Source organism: Arachis hypogaea, chromosome 19 (assembly GCF_003086295.3).
Source record: "Arachis hypogaea cultivar Tifrunner chromosome 19, arahy.Tifrunner.gnm2.J5K5, whole genome shotgun sequence".
Taxonomy (NCBI): Eukaryota; Viridiplantae; Streptophyta; class Magnoliopsida; order Fabales; family Fabaceae; genus Arachis; species Arachis hypogaea.
The window spans coordinates 12,525,615-12,542,641 of record NC_092054.1 but is presented as its reverse complement, the minus strand read 5'-3'; the positions used below and the strand labels follow the sequence as shown (position 1 = coordinate 12,542,641).

General features: G+C 33.8%; 1 protein-coding gene and 1 long non-coding RNA gene across 2 annotated transcripts; both read right to left on the bottom strand.

Moving 5' to 3' along the window:
- Positions 1–202: 202 nt before the first annotated feature.
- Positions 203–882, bottom strand: LOC140181871 (uncharacterized). The gene is made up of 3 exons (XR_011877499.1): positions 640–882; positions 466–530; positions 203–306 (listed from the first exon to the last, which is right to left on the bottom strand). It is a non-coding gene; the product is annotated as an uncharacterized lncRNA (long non-coding RNA).
- Positions 883–1,031: 149 nt separating this feature from the next.
- LOC112777918 (uncharacterized) lies at positions 1,032–6,636 on the bottom strand. The gene is made up of 8 exons (XM_025822298.2): positions 6,352–6,636; positions 5,698–5,778; positions 5,387–5,524; positions 3,562–3,672; positions 3,400–3,450; positions 3,204–3,304; positions 2,710–2,803; positions 1,032–1,169 (listed from the first exon to the last, which is right to left on the bottom strand). The coding sequence occupies exons 1-8, from the start codon at positions 6,514–6,516 to the stop codon at positions 1,032–1,034; spliced, it is 879 nt and encodes a 292-aa protein (XP_025678083.2). The 5' UTR covers positions 6,517–6,636.
- Positions 6,637–17,027: the final 10,391 nt, after the last annotated feature.

Below are 17,027 nucleotides of genomic sequence, written 5' to 3'. Positions count from 1 at the left end.
TCCAGAAAATAGATTCAATAAAAGGGATGGATCCTCTCAATTTTTTTTTCACTTGATAGGATAAAGTATGATCTCTCACCATTAATTTTATAAGTGGGACCAAGAAAAACATGAAAGAGAAATCATTGAAGGGTTAGAGATCACACTTTACTCTCTCAATTGAAAAAAAATTGAGAAGATCCATTCCCCAATAAAAAAGCTTTTTAAGCATAACCTGGGATAAGGCCTGTTGTACAATAGGCTGCTTCCATAGCGAAAAAGTCTCATCAACAATTTCAAAAGGATTGCTCACCAATGGGCGCAGAGCTATCAAGGAGAAATAAAATGATGAGGAAATTAGCACATCATTTTTACTAGGGTAGCATTCCATTTCAAAAGTTTTCGTTATTTCAATGACCCAAAATGGCTTCATTATGCTGTAAACCTGATTTTAACCACAACATCAACTCATTATTAACACTCAACCTGGAAGCAGAGCTTGTACAAGTGGCAGCACAGCCCAAAAGTCTGAAGCTCTCTCTGCCAGCTTGCTGCAAAGGACAGCTGCAAACAACAATGTATCAAACAGTGTGCAAAATAAAAAGAAATTTGAGAAAAAGATAGGCTCAAGGAATGATATATCATTTTACTGTAACAAACCTGTGACGCACAAGAAAATAAAACATTTAAGATTCCTTCTTCCAGTGCTGCAATATCCAATATATTAAGATAACTGCAATCCCAAGGCTCATCTGGCATCCGGAACTCCTCACCGAAGAGGCTTGAATAGTCAAATAAGGTGAAAGAACTCGACAGTTCAAGTTTTGATTTTTCTTCCGAAATAGATAATATATCATTTTGAGGGTTAGATACATTTTGATCGGTTCAGGGTTTATGAACTTCTGCATAATTCTAGCTGCCTGAAACAAGAAAAATATATACCCAGAAATAAAAATGAAAATGAACATTTGGAATGGATTGAGCAGGGAAAAAAAAAGGAGGATAAATCACAAGTCAATGTAAAACAAGAATTTATTCAGGCAAGTACATGACTAATACCGTTCTACAAACAATCCAAGATCAGAATCTTTATATGCCTTCCTCAGTAGCACAAAAATTGCATCTGGCCTAAAAACTATGGCTCGATGCGCAGACAAGATAAGAGGTGATGTACTTCGTGATCTCCTAGGCTGCATTGAAAAAAAACAGTAGAGGAGTGAGAAACGTCATACAAGTGTAACCCTCAATAATTAAGAATAAGTAGATGGAGGGAAAATAATATAAAGGTTTTGCTCATGATTATCCTTGAGAAAAGTAGAATGTTTTATATAAAAGGAAATGTTTTAAGTTTCAAATTCATTGAATACATCAAACACTTCAAAAGTTTTCCACTTTTGTCTCCTTAACAAATGCCCTTAGGAACTCACTACCAAATCTCATAATAATAATCAAGAAAAAGTCCAGCAGGAGACTGCTTCTTTCCCACGGATTTCTGTATAAATAATGTGGTATATAATTGAAGAGGCCATTTTGTAATGAAGTTTTCAATTGTTTTTCTCTTTTAAGCTCTACTTTTGGTTAAGGAGAATTCCTTATCTTCTTTTTTGGATTAAAAAATATTATTTTAATCAAAGAATTATTTTGGTTGAGGTCGAGGTGAATTACTTTTTTGGTTGCATTATTCAAAACCATGGAAAAAAGATGATGTAAAACCATATGATTCAAGTTGGTTGGTCAAAATGGAGAAGTGTTTTGAATTACAAATAAAATACCTTTAAAACACACTGCCATTAGACCAGCTACGTTGTTTGGAACAGAATGTTGGATGGTAAATGGAGAACACGAACATAAGTTTGGTGTGGCCGAAATGAGGATACTTAGATGAATGAATGACTATATAGGAATAGATAGAATAAGGAAAGAGGACGTGCGAGAAAGTCAGAGTGGCACCTATGTTGAAAAGATGATGGAATCCTGTCTCATGTGATTTGAACATGTTGAGAGAAGACTACCAGAGCATGTAACAAGGGTAGATTAGAGTGAAGATACACCAAAGGTTAGAGGCAGAGGGAAAACTAAGACTTTGAATGAGAAGATCTAGAGACATCTAACCATACATCATACCTTACAAGACTGAATAGCATCATTGATCCGTGTAGCCAACCCCACCTAGTGGGATAAGGCTCTGTTGTTCTTGTTAATTTAAAAATAAATATTGGGAGAAAGCATGTTACAAGAGATTGTGAAACTTCTTCACAAAGATAAAAATAAAAGACAGTGAAAACCTAATGGACTAGATCCTGTAATAAATAATGAGAAATTGAGAATCTCATTAAATGTCAACTAAAGTAACATTCTGTGTTGTTATTTGGTGGAAAAAAAAGAGGCACTGTTTTTTCTATTTCCTCTTCGTTTATTGGTGTTGAATCCTAAAGAAGAATATCTTATCTAATGCTCCAAACACATTGTTTCACTTCTCTAATGAAGATGTCTTTTCTTATTAAGAAAATAAATAAAGAAATATTGAACTCTGGATCGTAGTGAGATTAAGGGATCAGGCAGTATATTCATGAATATGAATTTTAAAGTTGAAACAGACAAACTCATCCCATGAAAGCCAAGAACAGCGCATACATAGTGGCAGAAAAAGACAAAAATACAATTGAAAAGCAAAAGTTTGCTAATAAAGGCAAGTGGACAAGATATCAGACAAATGATTCTAGAAGCTACCTCAAAGTTAGAGGAAACAGTTAAAGCCGTCGAGGGTTGACTACTTTTGGAGATATCAAGATCTGTGATATTTCCTGAAGGCTTTGAAGAAGTCCTGCAATTACAGAAAAATCAATATGGATACAGATGCATTTGAGATTTGTACTTCAGGAGATACAGTTTTAGAAGTGATAGAGAGTATATTAGTACAGATTAGGTATGTACAATAAAACCACATCAAAATTCAAATTCTTACAAATTGAATGCATGTTAATTTAAGCCAGAAGCACCAAAATGAGCAAAATAGCTGGCATTTTCCCAGCAGGTAGGGTGGGCTATACAACAATTTGTACCATTGGGTTCTCTATAAGACTAACATATAACAACACTTCGTTTCCAAAATTTCGAATATGACATTAGTCAAGAAAACCCAACCAAGACAAGGAACTATAAACAAATAAAACCAGTACCAAACAAGACTTGCACTGGCAACAAACAAGAAAAAGCAAACTAACCGTTCATTCACCACATGAAGAATGGGATAAAGAGGACCCGCAAGCATGGATATAAAGCGTAGGCTAGACTCTGGACTATCTGGAAAGGTTGTAAGGTCTGCCTGAAGTTCATAAACATTGCACAATCAATACTTAAGAAGGATAGGGAAAAAATGGAATTGTGATAAAATCATGAAAGAAGAATCCCGAATTTCACCTCTAGTTGTGGAAGAAATACAAGTAACCGACTCGTCAAGTCTCGCAATAACTACAAAACTATGAAGCATCAGAAATAGAAACAAATAATAATAACAATAATAATAATAGACAAAATAAATTACACAATAACCATATTTATGGAACCAAAAATTCAATCAACCTGGAGATGCATGTCATGAGGATCCTGTTTGTGTGATATAATATGTGGTAGCAAGTAATTAACAACTGGTTGAAACTCGGGCTCAAGACCAACCACAGAAACTCCAATCAGCTGCAAGAGATAGATTGTTAAAAACAAGTTTAGTAACACCAATGACAATCATTTGAAATTTAAACCTTTTTTTTATAGAAAAGCATTTCGTTAAGATGAGAAGAAGGATGATACAAATTGGGGATAAGGGTTCCCCTATACAAAACAAAAGGTTTATCTACAAACATAGTTTTTTTTTTTTCCCAATCTCTCAACATGTCTGAGAGGGAAAGTCCCCTATAGAGATAAGCTTACAAACACTTATAATATAATAAGTGTAAGAATACGAACCTAAAATGCTTAATAAATCATTAATTCGCCTCAGAAGCTCAAAAAGTAACTGAAGAAACAATTTGTGTTTGAAAAAAGGAAAGAGTCCAAAACTTAGTCTAGATGTATTGTATAACAAGAGCTGAGCTTTGCATTACTTTTCTATGAACCATTTTCTTTTTCCCAAAAAGATAAGGTACTTTCATATATGCAATAAGGAAGTACACAAGGTCATAAAAGACCAACAGTAACAAAGAAGTGGGCATTCCCAATACATTAGAAACAAAGAACAAATAAAGATTTCTAGAGAGATTGCTGAAAAAAAAAAAGATAAGTTAGTAGAACTTTAAAGCTCCTTCTCTGCCTCGTTAATTTTATGTGAATCTGCTTGCATTTTAGTTTATCTTCCTGATATAAACACATTATGTCTTGTACTGTGCGTTACCCTCTTTCAAAAATATAGAGGAAGGGAAAGGTTCAATTAACATCTGCATAATGCATTGACATATTTCCACCACCTAATAATTTTCATCGATATAACAACTGAATCAAAGTTATCTAACATCTTGATCATTTATGTTAGCATTTCGATAAATTGAACAAAAATATGCAATAAAGAAGCTCTTTATGAGGCCAAATCTCTCTTATTTATTTATGTCTGTCTAAAATCCCCATATAGTTTCACTTTCTCTCCCTTTTCAGAACAATGGAGAAATTTATGCAGAACTTTCTTTTGTGAAGGGTACATAGTTGTAGAAGAGACCACCTTGTTAGTTGGGAGGTATTTGTGAACCATGAAAGCAAAGGGACTTGGGCTTTGCTGATTTGGAGTCCGCGAACAAAGCATTGACAACTAAGGGCTTTGGCATTTTCTCCACAACCTACACTGTAATGTCATCAAGTCAACTGGGCTTGCATCTGAATGGGTGGAACACCAATGTGCAAGTTAATCATATTAGTGCCTTGAAATTTATTTATCAGGATTTATTGTCGTTCCGTTCTATATTCTCCTCACATTTGAGAAGGGTTCCCACATTGCGTTTTCGGAAGATATTTGGATTGGTATTATTATGTTTTGAGGCAGTTCCATAGCTTGTTTTCCTATCCTCTATAAATAATGCCACCTATTTAATGCATTTCTTTCCCTCTACCCTTCACTTTCAATTTTACCAACTCAAGAACCTGAACTTTTGATTCCTTAGTGTTTTTTGTTGTAAATCTTGTTTTTCATTTATTGAACTTCGCCTCCAAATAGACAAAAACTTCCAATTGCATAAGTCCCTCCACCATTATCTCTGATTTTGTTAAGGAAATAATAATAATAATAATAATAATATGAAGCTTAGGTTACCAACAAAAGTGGCATAGAGAAATCAACTGCAACAAGGGAGAGGGAGGCGGGGGTGGATAGCAATTCGATAAGATTTAATTTGTCACATGATGAACATCAGAAAGAAAAGCATACCTGAACGAAGAAAATGGCAATGGGATTCCCACGCAAACAAGATATCCTCACATATCGACATGGAATATAGTTTGTAGGGTAGATCATGTCGCGTCTAGGTGCTTCACAACGTGGTCGAACTTTCTGAAACGTCTCTGGCTGGCAAGCAAATATAATCAGTAAGGATTACACAATGACACTTTTGATCTTGGAAAACACATAGTTAAATCATAAGTCACATAGGTAATTCAAATATTGAACAAACACAAGTGCATCTCTCTCCAAATGAGGGTAAGTTTCCAATTATCATTGTCTAAGAATTTTCCACTAACCTTGTAACGCAATCCAACTGCAATTTCCCACTCAAGTACAGACTTGTTGTAAATCCGTATATGTGACAATAGGCAAGGCTCCTGCAACATGAACATACAAATACCACTTAGAGATGTGAAGAGATGCACAATGATAAATTTGTACAACAACTTTAATCCCACATGAAAAGATTTATCTAGCATTTTGACACCAATTCGAAAGGTATCAACACGAAACATCCTATTCACAACACTCAATCTTTAAATTGATTAATGCTCAAACCATGCTACATGACCAGAATTCCTCCTGCCAGAAGAAGTTGGCAATCTTTTGCGGTTGGAGGAAATCATGGGTTAACAAATCTAAAGAGTTCAAATCATAGTCTGCCACTAATTCTGGCAAATTTTATACCTAACAAGTATTTTTTTTTTTTTCCTATTTTTGAAGCATGAAAACCTCAATACAAGGCCAAACCCAAGTACTTGTTCATCACCAATTTATCATTCTTGAAACAAAACTACCAACCACAAAACCAACAAGAGGGTAAACTAAGCTGAGCGATGTTACACTTAAAGAAATCCAAACCTAAGTACTAAGTAGTGACTAAGCATCCATGAAGACTTAAAAATAAAAACCCTGGAAAGGGAAGGAAGAAAAGAATGAAATGTACGGACATCGAGTTCGAGAAGAATCCACTCCTTGGTGTTGGTGGCGGTGGACCAGTGAGTGCGGAGGTCGGTGTCGAGAACGTGAAGTGCCTTCTGAGAAGGTGACTCCCTGGACATGGCTTTCACCTTGTACGGAAGAGCCTTCACTCGAGGCTCCAACTCCACCTCCATCTTTCTAATCTCTTTCTTTCCTTCTTCCTTCTTCTTCCTTCTTCCTTCCTAGCTAGTAACTACCAACCTAATACCTCATCCATCTCAACCAAGCTTCATTCAAGTTTTTAGTTTTTACTCACCTGATTTAGGGATGACCAATTTGGGTATTTCATGTAAAAAAAACATTTACTTCATCCTTAAAATTGCCAAACTATGTTTCACTTTCACCACGCATCCATGATTATTTAAAAAAAAAAAAACACTATCGATTTGATTAAATTTTAATTTTGTTCCTCGCGTTTGTTAAAAAATTCTAGACAATTATTTGTTCCATCTATATTTTTTAAGTTATCTTTTTTTTAAGAGATTTTATAAAAAAATAAAAGTAATTATTTGTTTGAATATTTTATATAAAATAATTTTTTATTTATTAATTATATTTTTGTGTAATTATATAAAAGTATTTTTTATTTATTTATTACGTAAAAAATATTTTTTTAAAAAAAATCTTTTAAAAAAAAGATATAAATTGTAGTTTTTCAAAAAAGATATTTTTATTTTTTTAGTGATTTTATTTTTACTACTAAAAATTTATCAAACACGCTAAAAATAAAAAAATAATATTTTTTATTGAAAAAAAATCTTTTTTTATTAACTTAATGACATCAAAACAAGCACTTATTCTATTAGTTATTTTATAAAATTAGTAATCTACTTATGTCCAGCTATTGTGAATAATCTTTAATTTTATTTAGAACTTTTAATTCTTGAACCACCAAAATTGAGATAGAGTTAGAGTGTTTTGTTATTACTTTGAATTGGGGACTAAATTAAGAGAACGATTTCTCCCACTTTTCACATCATACTCTAAAAATCTTGTTTTTTTAGATTTAACTATTTTACATGAGTGAGAGGGACAATAAAACATATAATCCTTAGACTTTTCATATAAAAATAGGCACTTATCGTTCTTGGATCCAACTTCCTTTTTTGTGGATTATAAACCAAACTTCATAAGGACAATCTCAAATACATATATGATTCAAACTAGGTTTTCAACATTTTCATAGTTTTAATGGCGTTTTAGTAACTATCTTAGTTGGAAACTCTATTTATATATGCACGGTTGTCTTAAAGGTTTCACTCCAGAAATAAAAGAAGATTGGAGTTGTTAAGTATACTCCTCACCATATCCAATAAAGTCTGATTCTTCTTTTAGCTACATCATTTTGATCTAGTGTGTCAAGCATGGTATATTATACCACAATACTATGCTCTTGAAGATAATTTGCAGATGGACTAGATGTATATCCATATCAAGTATATCTTTTGTAGAATTCTTCACCTTTATCTGATCTCACAATCTTAATTTGCTTTTTATATTGCTTCTCTACTTCAGCTTTAGAGTTTGTTTGGGTGAATTTATAAAAAAAGATCTTTCTTCGAGTTATCTTTTTTTAAAAGATCTTATGAAAAAGTAAAAGTAATTTTATGTTTGGGTATTTCGTGCAAAAAAATCTTTTTATCTATCAATTATGTTTGGGTATAACGATATAAAAGTACTTTTTTATTTATTTATTACATGAAAAAACATTTTTTTTAAAAAAAGGATCTTTAAAAAAAAGATGTAAATTACCGTTTCTCAAAAAAGATTTTTTTTTTCTAGTGCTTTTACTTTTACTACTAGAAATTTGTCAAACATGCTAAAAAATAAAAAAAAAATCTTGTTTTCATTGAAAAAACAAATTTTATCAAGTTTATGGCACACAAACAAGCACTTATAAACTTTAAAAGCATTCAAAGTGTTATTTATTATGAAGCAGATAGAGATACATATATCTTGAATAATCATTAATAAAGAAGATAAAATATTTCTGACCACTTGAGGATATATTCGGACTACATATGTCATTGTGAATTATTTCTAATATGCCAAAACTTCTTTTAGCACATTTTTGAGACTTTTTTGTTTGGTTTTTCTTAATGCAATCCACACAAGTATCAAAATCAGTAAATCTATAAATTCAAAAACCTCATCACTTACTAATTTTTTCATTCTCCCAATAGAGATATATCCCAACCTATGTGTCATAACATGAAAGATTTTTTATTCATAACACTACCATGCACAATCATTAAACTTGATGAAATATTTTTAGCTAAATGAACTTTGAATAAATCACCAACTAAAGTATTATGTCCAATAATATTTGAATTTTTAATAATGCCAACAGCATCATCATACAAATTTATAGATAATATTTGTTTTACAAGTTTAGATAAAAAAAAAAGTCAAATTTTTAGAAAAATTTGGAATATAAAAAGTTTTTTCCAAATATAAAATACAACCGTATTTAATATAAGTCTAAATGTTCCAACAGCTTCCAACGTGAATGCATCCGATTGCTCATATAGATGCTCAAATCATTTTCTGTCGATTTTCTTTTCCTTATGAAATTCTGCATAATATTTGAAATATGAATTTCAGCACCAAAATCAATCCACTAAGTGTCATGACACATTTCAACAAAATTAAATTCAAAACATACTGAAGGAATAAGATCATAAAGGTTAGTACCTTTCTTCTCAAGTCAAGCTATAAATTTTGGGTACTCTTTCTTTATATGTCTTTTTTTTTATGAAAAAGACACACAGTGCATCTTCTTTTTTCATAGGATAGGATGCAATACTCTTTCCTTTCTTCTTATGAGTTTGCTTTTTACTAGCCGCATTTGTCACCATAAAGTGCATGTTTCACCAAGTTCTTGAACTAGTTTTTCTTCCTCTTGCACATACATCCTCAATAATTCATTAATAAGCCACTTTTGTTTATGTGTGTTATAAGAAATCTTAAATGGTTCATATTGAATAGGAAGAGAATTTAAAATAAGATGCACGAAAAATGAGTTAGAGATCTCAACCTCTAAAGTTTTCAGTGGTGCTGCTATGTCTCTCAACCTCATGATATGTTCACGCACACTGCTTACACCAGTAAGTATCGTAGATGATAGTTTTTCCATTAGAGTGCTTACAAGTGCCTTACTAGAAGACTCAAATTGTTCATCAATAGTCTTCATATAATCCTTGACATTCTCGTAATTAGGAATTGAACCATGAATACTAGCTAAGATAGAGACTTAATGAACATTATATTTAAACGGTTAAATTTTTCACCATTCGTATAATACTACCTCAGCTCGAGTACTAGTTAGTATTAGTAGGTGTTGGAGGCTCTTTCTTACGAAAAGCATAATCAAAGTCTACATATCCTGAGTGAAATAAAACCTTATGTTTTTACTCTTTATAGTTGTCACCACTTAACAAATGAACTTCAAATACAGTTTCAGATATCATTACTTTTGTAACTAATAAATTATGCTAACATTACTCAACTTTAAATAGACATATCAAAATAAATATAAATCATAGTGTCATTAAAATCTATTTGTGGATAAAGACTTTGATACACATAATATTCATTATATTGATTAAAGTGTTAAAATTAAAAAATAAAATACTACTTTTTAATATTTGTAAACTAATTAAGAGTTAAAATATTTTTTATTTTAATCTAATTATATGTGAATATATAATATAATAAATTTTTATGGGTAAATTTATTATATTATTTACAATAATTATAAATATATCATATTTTTAAAATATAATTATTATAAAATATTCTTGACTATTCTTCAATAAATCATGTATTAATCACAATATAGAATGTAAAAAAAAAAATTTATATTGCATACAAATATAATCATCATAATCAAATAAATAAATTTAGTGACATGCAAAATAATAAAATTGAACATGATCCGATGGTTGAAACTTTTAGATAAGAGGATAAAGTATCTAAGTTCAAAACTCACTCAAAATCAAGTTTGTATTTTTTATAGCAAAATTAAAATTTTAAATTAAAAACCCAACAACTTCAACGTGAAAAAGAGCATTCAATATTATATAACAAACAAACATCCATCGGATTTTATTTTCAAATAAAATAAAAAAATAATTAATTCCCCAAACCTCATTTTTCATCTTTAATTATTAGGATATGATTTTTTTTTTATATAATTAGGGAGAGTTCGCCGCACCCGCGACGAATCTATGTAGAGTTCGGCGCATTATATAAAGCCAGTGGGACCATTTGTGTTTGTCCTATTCTTGTACAATCTCTCTTCAAAATTCACTGTCTTCCGCTTTTATCCTATCTTTTGGACGCACGTGAAGTACATTGCAGACGACATTCTTAGTTTCAGGTTAGTAAATAATAGTTTAGTTAGAGTTAAATTTTTTGCTTACTTAGAATTAGTTTTTTTTAGCTTAGTTAGCGTAACTATTGACATGTTAGTTAAAATAATTTTGTTATAGGTTGTTAGTTAGTTAGAGTTACAGAGTTACTGATGACATATTATTTAGATTTACTGTTAATTATTTATTATGTTAGTTAAAATTTGTTCGTAATTGTTTTTAAGTATAATTGATATTTATTGTCTATAACTTGGTAATTAGTATAACAAAATAAATTGTGAGTTAATTTAGTTAGAATAATTAGTTTAAGTTGTGACTCAGAAGGTAATTAGTGGAAGAATTAATCAAGTTAAGTTGGATGAGAATAATTTTAATTTGAAAAATTTAGAGTTCAGTTACTTGGGGAAGAATAAGAATTATTAAATTTATAAGCTGAGTGAAATAATTAGATATATTTTTTATTTAATAATTTGGTTAACGTAAAAGGTGAGTTCAATGTTTGTGATTTTATTTTACTGGATTGTATTTAGATGGAGGAGCAGCTATTGGGTTACGAGGGTGAGATGTATAGACTGGATCACGCTGAGCACATTGCGGGCAGGCTTGATAGAGTGGAACACTTTTTTAACTGTTTTTTATTTTGTTAAACTCTAATTTTATGTGTTAACTGACCCCTTTTTTTGTGTTTTTTGTTTCCGTTTGGTAGGCGCCTCGGATACTACGCACTAGGCGGAATTTAATGGTAAGGCCGCTGGAGCAGATTAGGTCATATCTCAGACGAGTTGGGTTTGAGTATGTCGCCTATATGGTCGAGTTTGAGCACGATTGGCTGCTTGCCTCGGCTTTGATAGAGAGGTGGAGGCCTGAGTCCCACACGTTTCATCTACCGTGCGGAGAGATGACTATCACCCTGCAAGACGTAGCCTACCAGCTGGGGACTCAGGATTGACGGTGATCCTGTGAGTGGGTGCATCGGTGGGTAGGAGCAGCACCATCAGGGACGCACGATTGAGGAGATATGTGAGCAGCTACTCGGTGTTGTTCCAGGCACAGATGACCGTCAGTCACAGACGAAGTGGACGGTGAAGCTCACGTGGTTCTAGAACACTGTTTGTGGAGAGTTGGAGCAGGACGCTACAGAAGAACACCTGATGAGGTACACGAGAGGGTACATCATGCAGCTGATAGGGGGTATCCTGTTCTCGGATGCCTCTGACTCTCGAGTGCACATCAGGTGGCTCCCACTACTGGAGGACCTTGAGAGGTGTGGTTAGTTATCTTGGAGTTCGGCGGTCCTGGCATGGCTGTATCGCCAGATGTGCCGGGCCACGGAGCATGGCCAGCGCAATTTGGGAGGGTGCGTCAGCTTGCTGTTGTCCTGGGCTTATTTACCATATAGGTGAGTGCCATCAATAGAAACAAGTGTCTTGCAATGCTTGAAAGCCTCAACACATGGTGAAAATGTCCAAAAGATCCGATGAAACATGACAGTATCTGTGGATCCAGGCCAAGGCTGAGTCACCAATTGCACCCAAGTACCTAAAGAGCCAAACTTAGTTGCCTACTTGTACACATCTGATATTTTTAATAAAAAAAATCAATATTGAGATAAATCTTACCCGATAAGTACATCTGCATCGCGAATAACTAACGAGGAAGCTCGTTGTATGATTCTTCCCAATCACCATATATTCTAGCAATCACTCTTTGTTTTGCAAGCCAAACCTTTCTGTAGGACGCCTTGTAACCAAAGTGATTCTCCACACCTCTTTGGAGAACCCTGATGCTGATTGTTGGATTAGCTTTGACCATCGTGAAGATGTATTGTGCAATCACCTTCAAATCCAACCTACCATGGTCTTGTCCCATCGAAGTTTTCATGCAAGAATGAGCCCCCTTGTATCTCCTAACCTCCCACTTTTCTTGCTTCCGACGATACGATATGAGTATGCTCCAATTACAACTGGTGCCGAACTGGATACACTGTGCATTGTACCTCAACTGGTCACTCTCTACTATTTTATAATCCATAGCCCTTCTAATGTTGTACTGCTTAACTGCCAACATCACTTCTTCCATGTCTTTAAATTGTTGCCCAACCTCAAACTCATTACTTGGATCCTCTTCAGGGCCTCCCTGGGTAAACGACCAATCCGAAATCATTGCATCGAGATTCAACCTCGTGAAATGATCCGGCCGGTCATATGGTCGAGAGATGGCGGGCTGTGTAAGAGCGATATGAGTGTCACTGTAGTAATTCATCTCTTCTTCCTCGTCACCATCATCGGGAATTTTAGCTGGTTCTTCATCGCCATCGTCTACGTCATCGGGGTTAACTTCATATTGATCCATCATCAGATCTCTAATAGCAGAACCATCATGACTTTCAACCCCATCGTCCATCAAGTCAACATTACAAGCTTCAACATTAGACCCCTCCTGGCTCCCCTCGGGTCGCATATTTAGGTCCACCATAGTCCTTCTGATAGTACGTCTAACAGCTCCACTCAACGGACTATTATCGACAGTATCTGCAGATGATCCTCGGCCACCCACCTCAACGAGATACACGAATAATTTCAACAGATGAATATTTGTCCATCGGTTGTGCCACGACCTTATGAGCCATACGTCCTCGTCGTCGCGCAAACGGTAACTAATTCAACACAACAAACATATTTCTCACATCTGTTATCTCATAAATATAATAGTAACAAAGACAATACGAGTGTAACATACCTTTTATAAAACAACCTGCCATCTACTTCGGTCAGATATCTATAGTAAATCTTTTTCATCCTTTTTTCTTCTTGCTGTCCGACGGAATGCAATATTAAATTCTTCAAAGCTGTTAAACTGTCAATCTTCGGTGTCATATAAGTGAATATCGGTTGCCCGGATCTAAAAACTATAAAATCTTTTTCGTCATATAATATTTCACCATCGTAACAAATGAATAACAATGGATTTTTTGACATCGTAGAGAAAATATTAACCTTAAAAATGAAAATCAATATTGTGCTTTGATCGTCTACTCTCCAGCAGCTATGCTTTTATTTTTGAAATCCAACATATAATTTATCGGGGGTGCGGTGAACTCTATAATATATATAGAGTTCGTTGGGGGTACGGCGAACTTTCCCTAATTACCAAAAAAAAAAAACTCGTATCCTAGTAATTAAAAGTGGAAAATAGAGTTTGGACAATTAATTATTTTTTTATTTTATTTGAGAAAAAATTCCTTAAAATCAGTCTTCTTTTCCACGCGTCTCCCTTTTTCTTTTTTCTAATAAAAAAACTTATGAAAATTATGAAGAATCATGTCATTATAAAAAACAACTGCGACACAAATTCGGAAAATTTTTTTAAAGAGTATTATTCGTTATTTCCTCTTCTTATATTAATTTCAATCATTTCTTTATTCTATAAATTTATAAAAATTGTTTCTAATTTTAAAATTCATACAATACATTTTTCTTTTGAAAACAATAGATCAAAATAAATTGCATAGTGATTGAATTTTGAAATGATAAGGCAAATATAATTTTTATTTTAATGCTACATGTTAGTTATTTCATAAAATTAGTAATTTATGTATGTTCAACTATTGCCAATAATCTTTAATTTTATTTGGAATTTTCAACTCTTGAACCACCAATCCAAATGGATTCAGAGTGTTTTGTTATGATGATTTAAATTGGGGACCTAAATTATATATTTTGAATAGTCGTACTTTTTTCCATCAAAGAATAAACCAACTATCAAAACAATTAATTAATAAATTTTTTTAATAATCATAATATTATCTAGACTAATTTTTATATTAACAAATTAGACCATAAATAAAATAAAAATTCTAATCGCAAATACATGTTTTAAAAAGAGAGACGCACATCTTATAACTTATAAGAGTGGCATGACAAGCTCTCAAATCGACTTCTTCTTGTTGAGGAGAGTCAACCAAAAATTTTGTATTAATTGTAAAATTATCTCGGGAGAGAGTTTGACAACACAACATAGGGTGCTCGTCATGGATTTTCGCGTTGAGCAAAAGTTGAGAAAAAGACATCATACGAAGAACCCAAGGACGAGGTGGTGGCGGATGAAAGGTGAGGAATAAAGAAGCTTCCTAAGATGGGTAGGAGAAGAGGCAAAGTGGGATGGGAATGGAAGCGCGAAAGAGATGTGGAGGGAGATGGCAGAAGTTATTAGAAGAACAGCAAAAGAAAGCTTTGGTGAATCTAAAGGAATAGGGCCAAGAGACAAGGAGTCCTGGTGGTGGAATGCGAGTGTACAAGAAAAGATAAATATAAAAAGGGAGTGCTTTAAAGAGTGGTCTTTATGCCGCAACGCAGATAACTGAGAAAAATATAAGGTGGCTAAGAAAGAGACAAAAGTGGCTGTAAGCGAAGAAAGAACAAGAGCATATGAAGGTCTTTACCAGTCTTTGGGCACGAAAGAAGGAGAAAAAGGTATATATAGAATCGCAAAGAGCCGTGAAAGAAGAACGAGTTATTCAATGATGGAGAGGTTAAGTGCATAAAGGATAAGGATGGAGAGGTGTTGGCTCAAGAGGAGAAGATTAATGAAAGGTGGAAGAGCTACTTCTACGAGTTATTCAATGAGGGACAGAAGACTCTTCCGAGCCTTGGTCGGTTATGCATAAGGGAAGAAGATCAAAACTTTGACTACTATCGAAGGATTCGAGATTTTGAGGTAAAAGAGGCTCTAAAGCAGATAAAAAATAGCAGGGTAGTAGGACCTGATAATATCCCGATTGAGGTTTGGAAGGGTCTTGGAGAAAAAGGCATCAACTGGTTAACCAAGCCTTTTAATGAGATTTTAAGGTCAAAGAAGATGTCTGATGAGTGGAGAAAGAGCATCTTGGTACCTATCTACAAGAATAAGGGGGATATACAAAGTTGTGGAAACTATAGAGGGATCAAGCTTATGAGTCATACCATGAAGTTATGGAAAATGGTGATAGAACGGAGGTTGAGAAAAGAGACACAAGTAACAGAGAACCAATTTGGATTTATACCAGACAAATCTACCACTGAAGCGATATACCTATTAAGAAGGATGATGGAGAGGTATCGTATTAATAAAAGGGATCTACATATGGTGTTTATTAATTTGGAAAAAGCATATGATAGAGTACCAAGGGATGTCTTATGGAAGGTTTTAGAAAAGAGGAGAGTAAGTATCGCATATATTCGTGCAATTAAAGACATGTATGATGGGCCACAACTAGTGTGAAGACTCAAGGTGGTGTGACAGAGGAATTTTCTATTGGTATAAGATTACACCAGGAATCATCCTTAAGTCCATACCTTTTTACATTAGTCTTGGAAGTACTCACGGAGCACATCCAAGAGCCTGTGCCATGGTTCATGCTTTTTGCCGATGATAACGTCCTTATGGGAGAGTCAAGGAAAAACCTAAATAAGAAATTGGAGTTATGGAGAGAAGCTCTAGAAGTGTATGGTCTGTGCATAAGTCGTAGCAAGACGGAATATATGGAATGTAAGTTCAGTCTGAGAAGGGAAAATCCTAATATAGAGGTAAAGATTGGAGAAAACATCCTACAAAAAGTTAAAAACTTTAAGTATCTTGGGTGCATCATACAGGATAATGAAGAGATTGAACATGATGTAAATCATAGAATCTAAGCAGGTTGGTCAAAATGGCGGAGTACATCTGGTTTTATATGCGACAAAAAAGTGCCTTTAAAACTTAAAGGTAAATTCTATCGCACCGCTATAAGACCGGCTATCCTTTATGGTACGGAGTGTTGGGCGGCTAAAGGAGAGCACGAATATAAGCTGAATGTGACAGAGATGAAGATGTTGAGATGGATGAGTGGTCATACGCGATTGGATAAAATAAGGAACAAAGATATAAGGGAGAGAGTTGGAGTAGCACCCATTGTGAAAAAGATGGTTGAATCGCGTCTCAGGTAGTTTGGACATGTGAGAAGAAGACCAATAGAACATCCAGTCAAGAGGGTGGATGAGATGGAAGATAGACAAGGGGTGAAAGGCAGAGGAAGACCTAAGAAGACCATCCATGAGGTGGTCAAACGATATCTACATGTAAACGGTCTCTCTGTAGACATGATACATGACAGAGTACAATGGCGTCGTTTGATTCATGTAGCCGATCCCACTTAGTGGAACAAGGCTTTGTTGTTGTTGTATTCTTCTAACAAATTTTTTATTATTATTATTATTATTATTATTATTAATATTATTATCTTCTTTTTATTATTT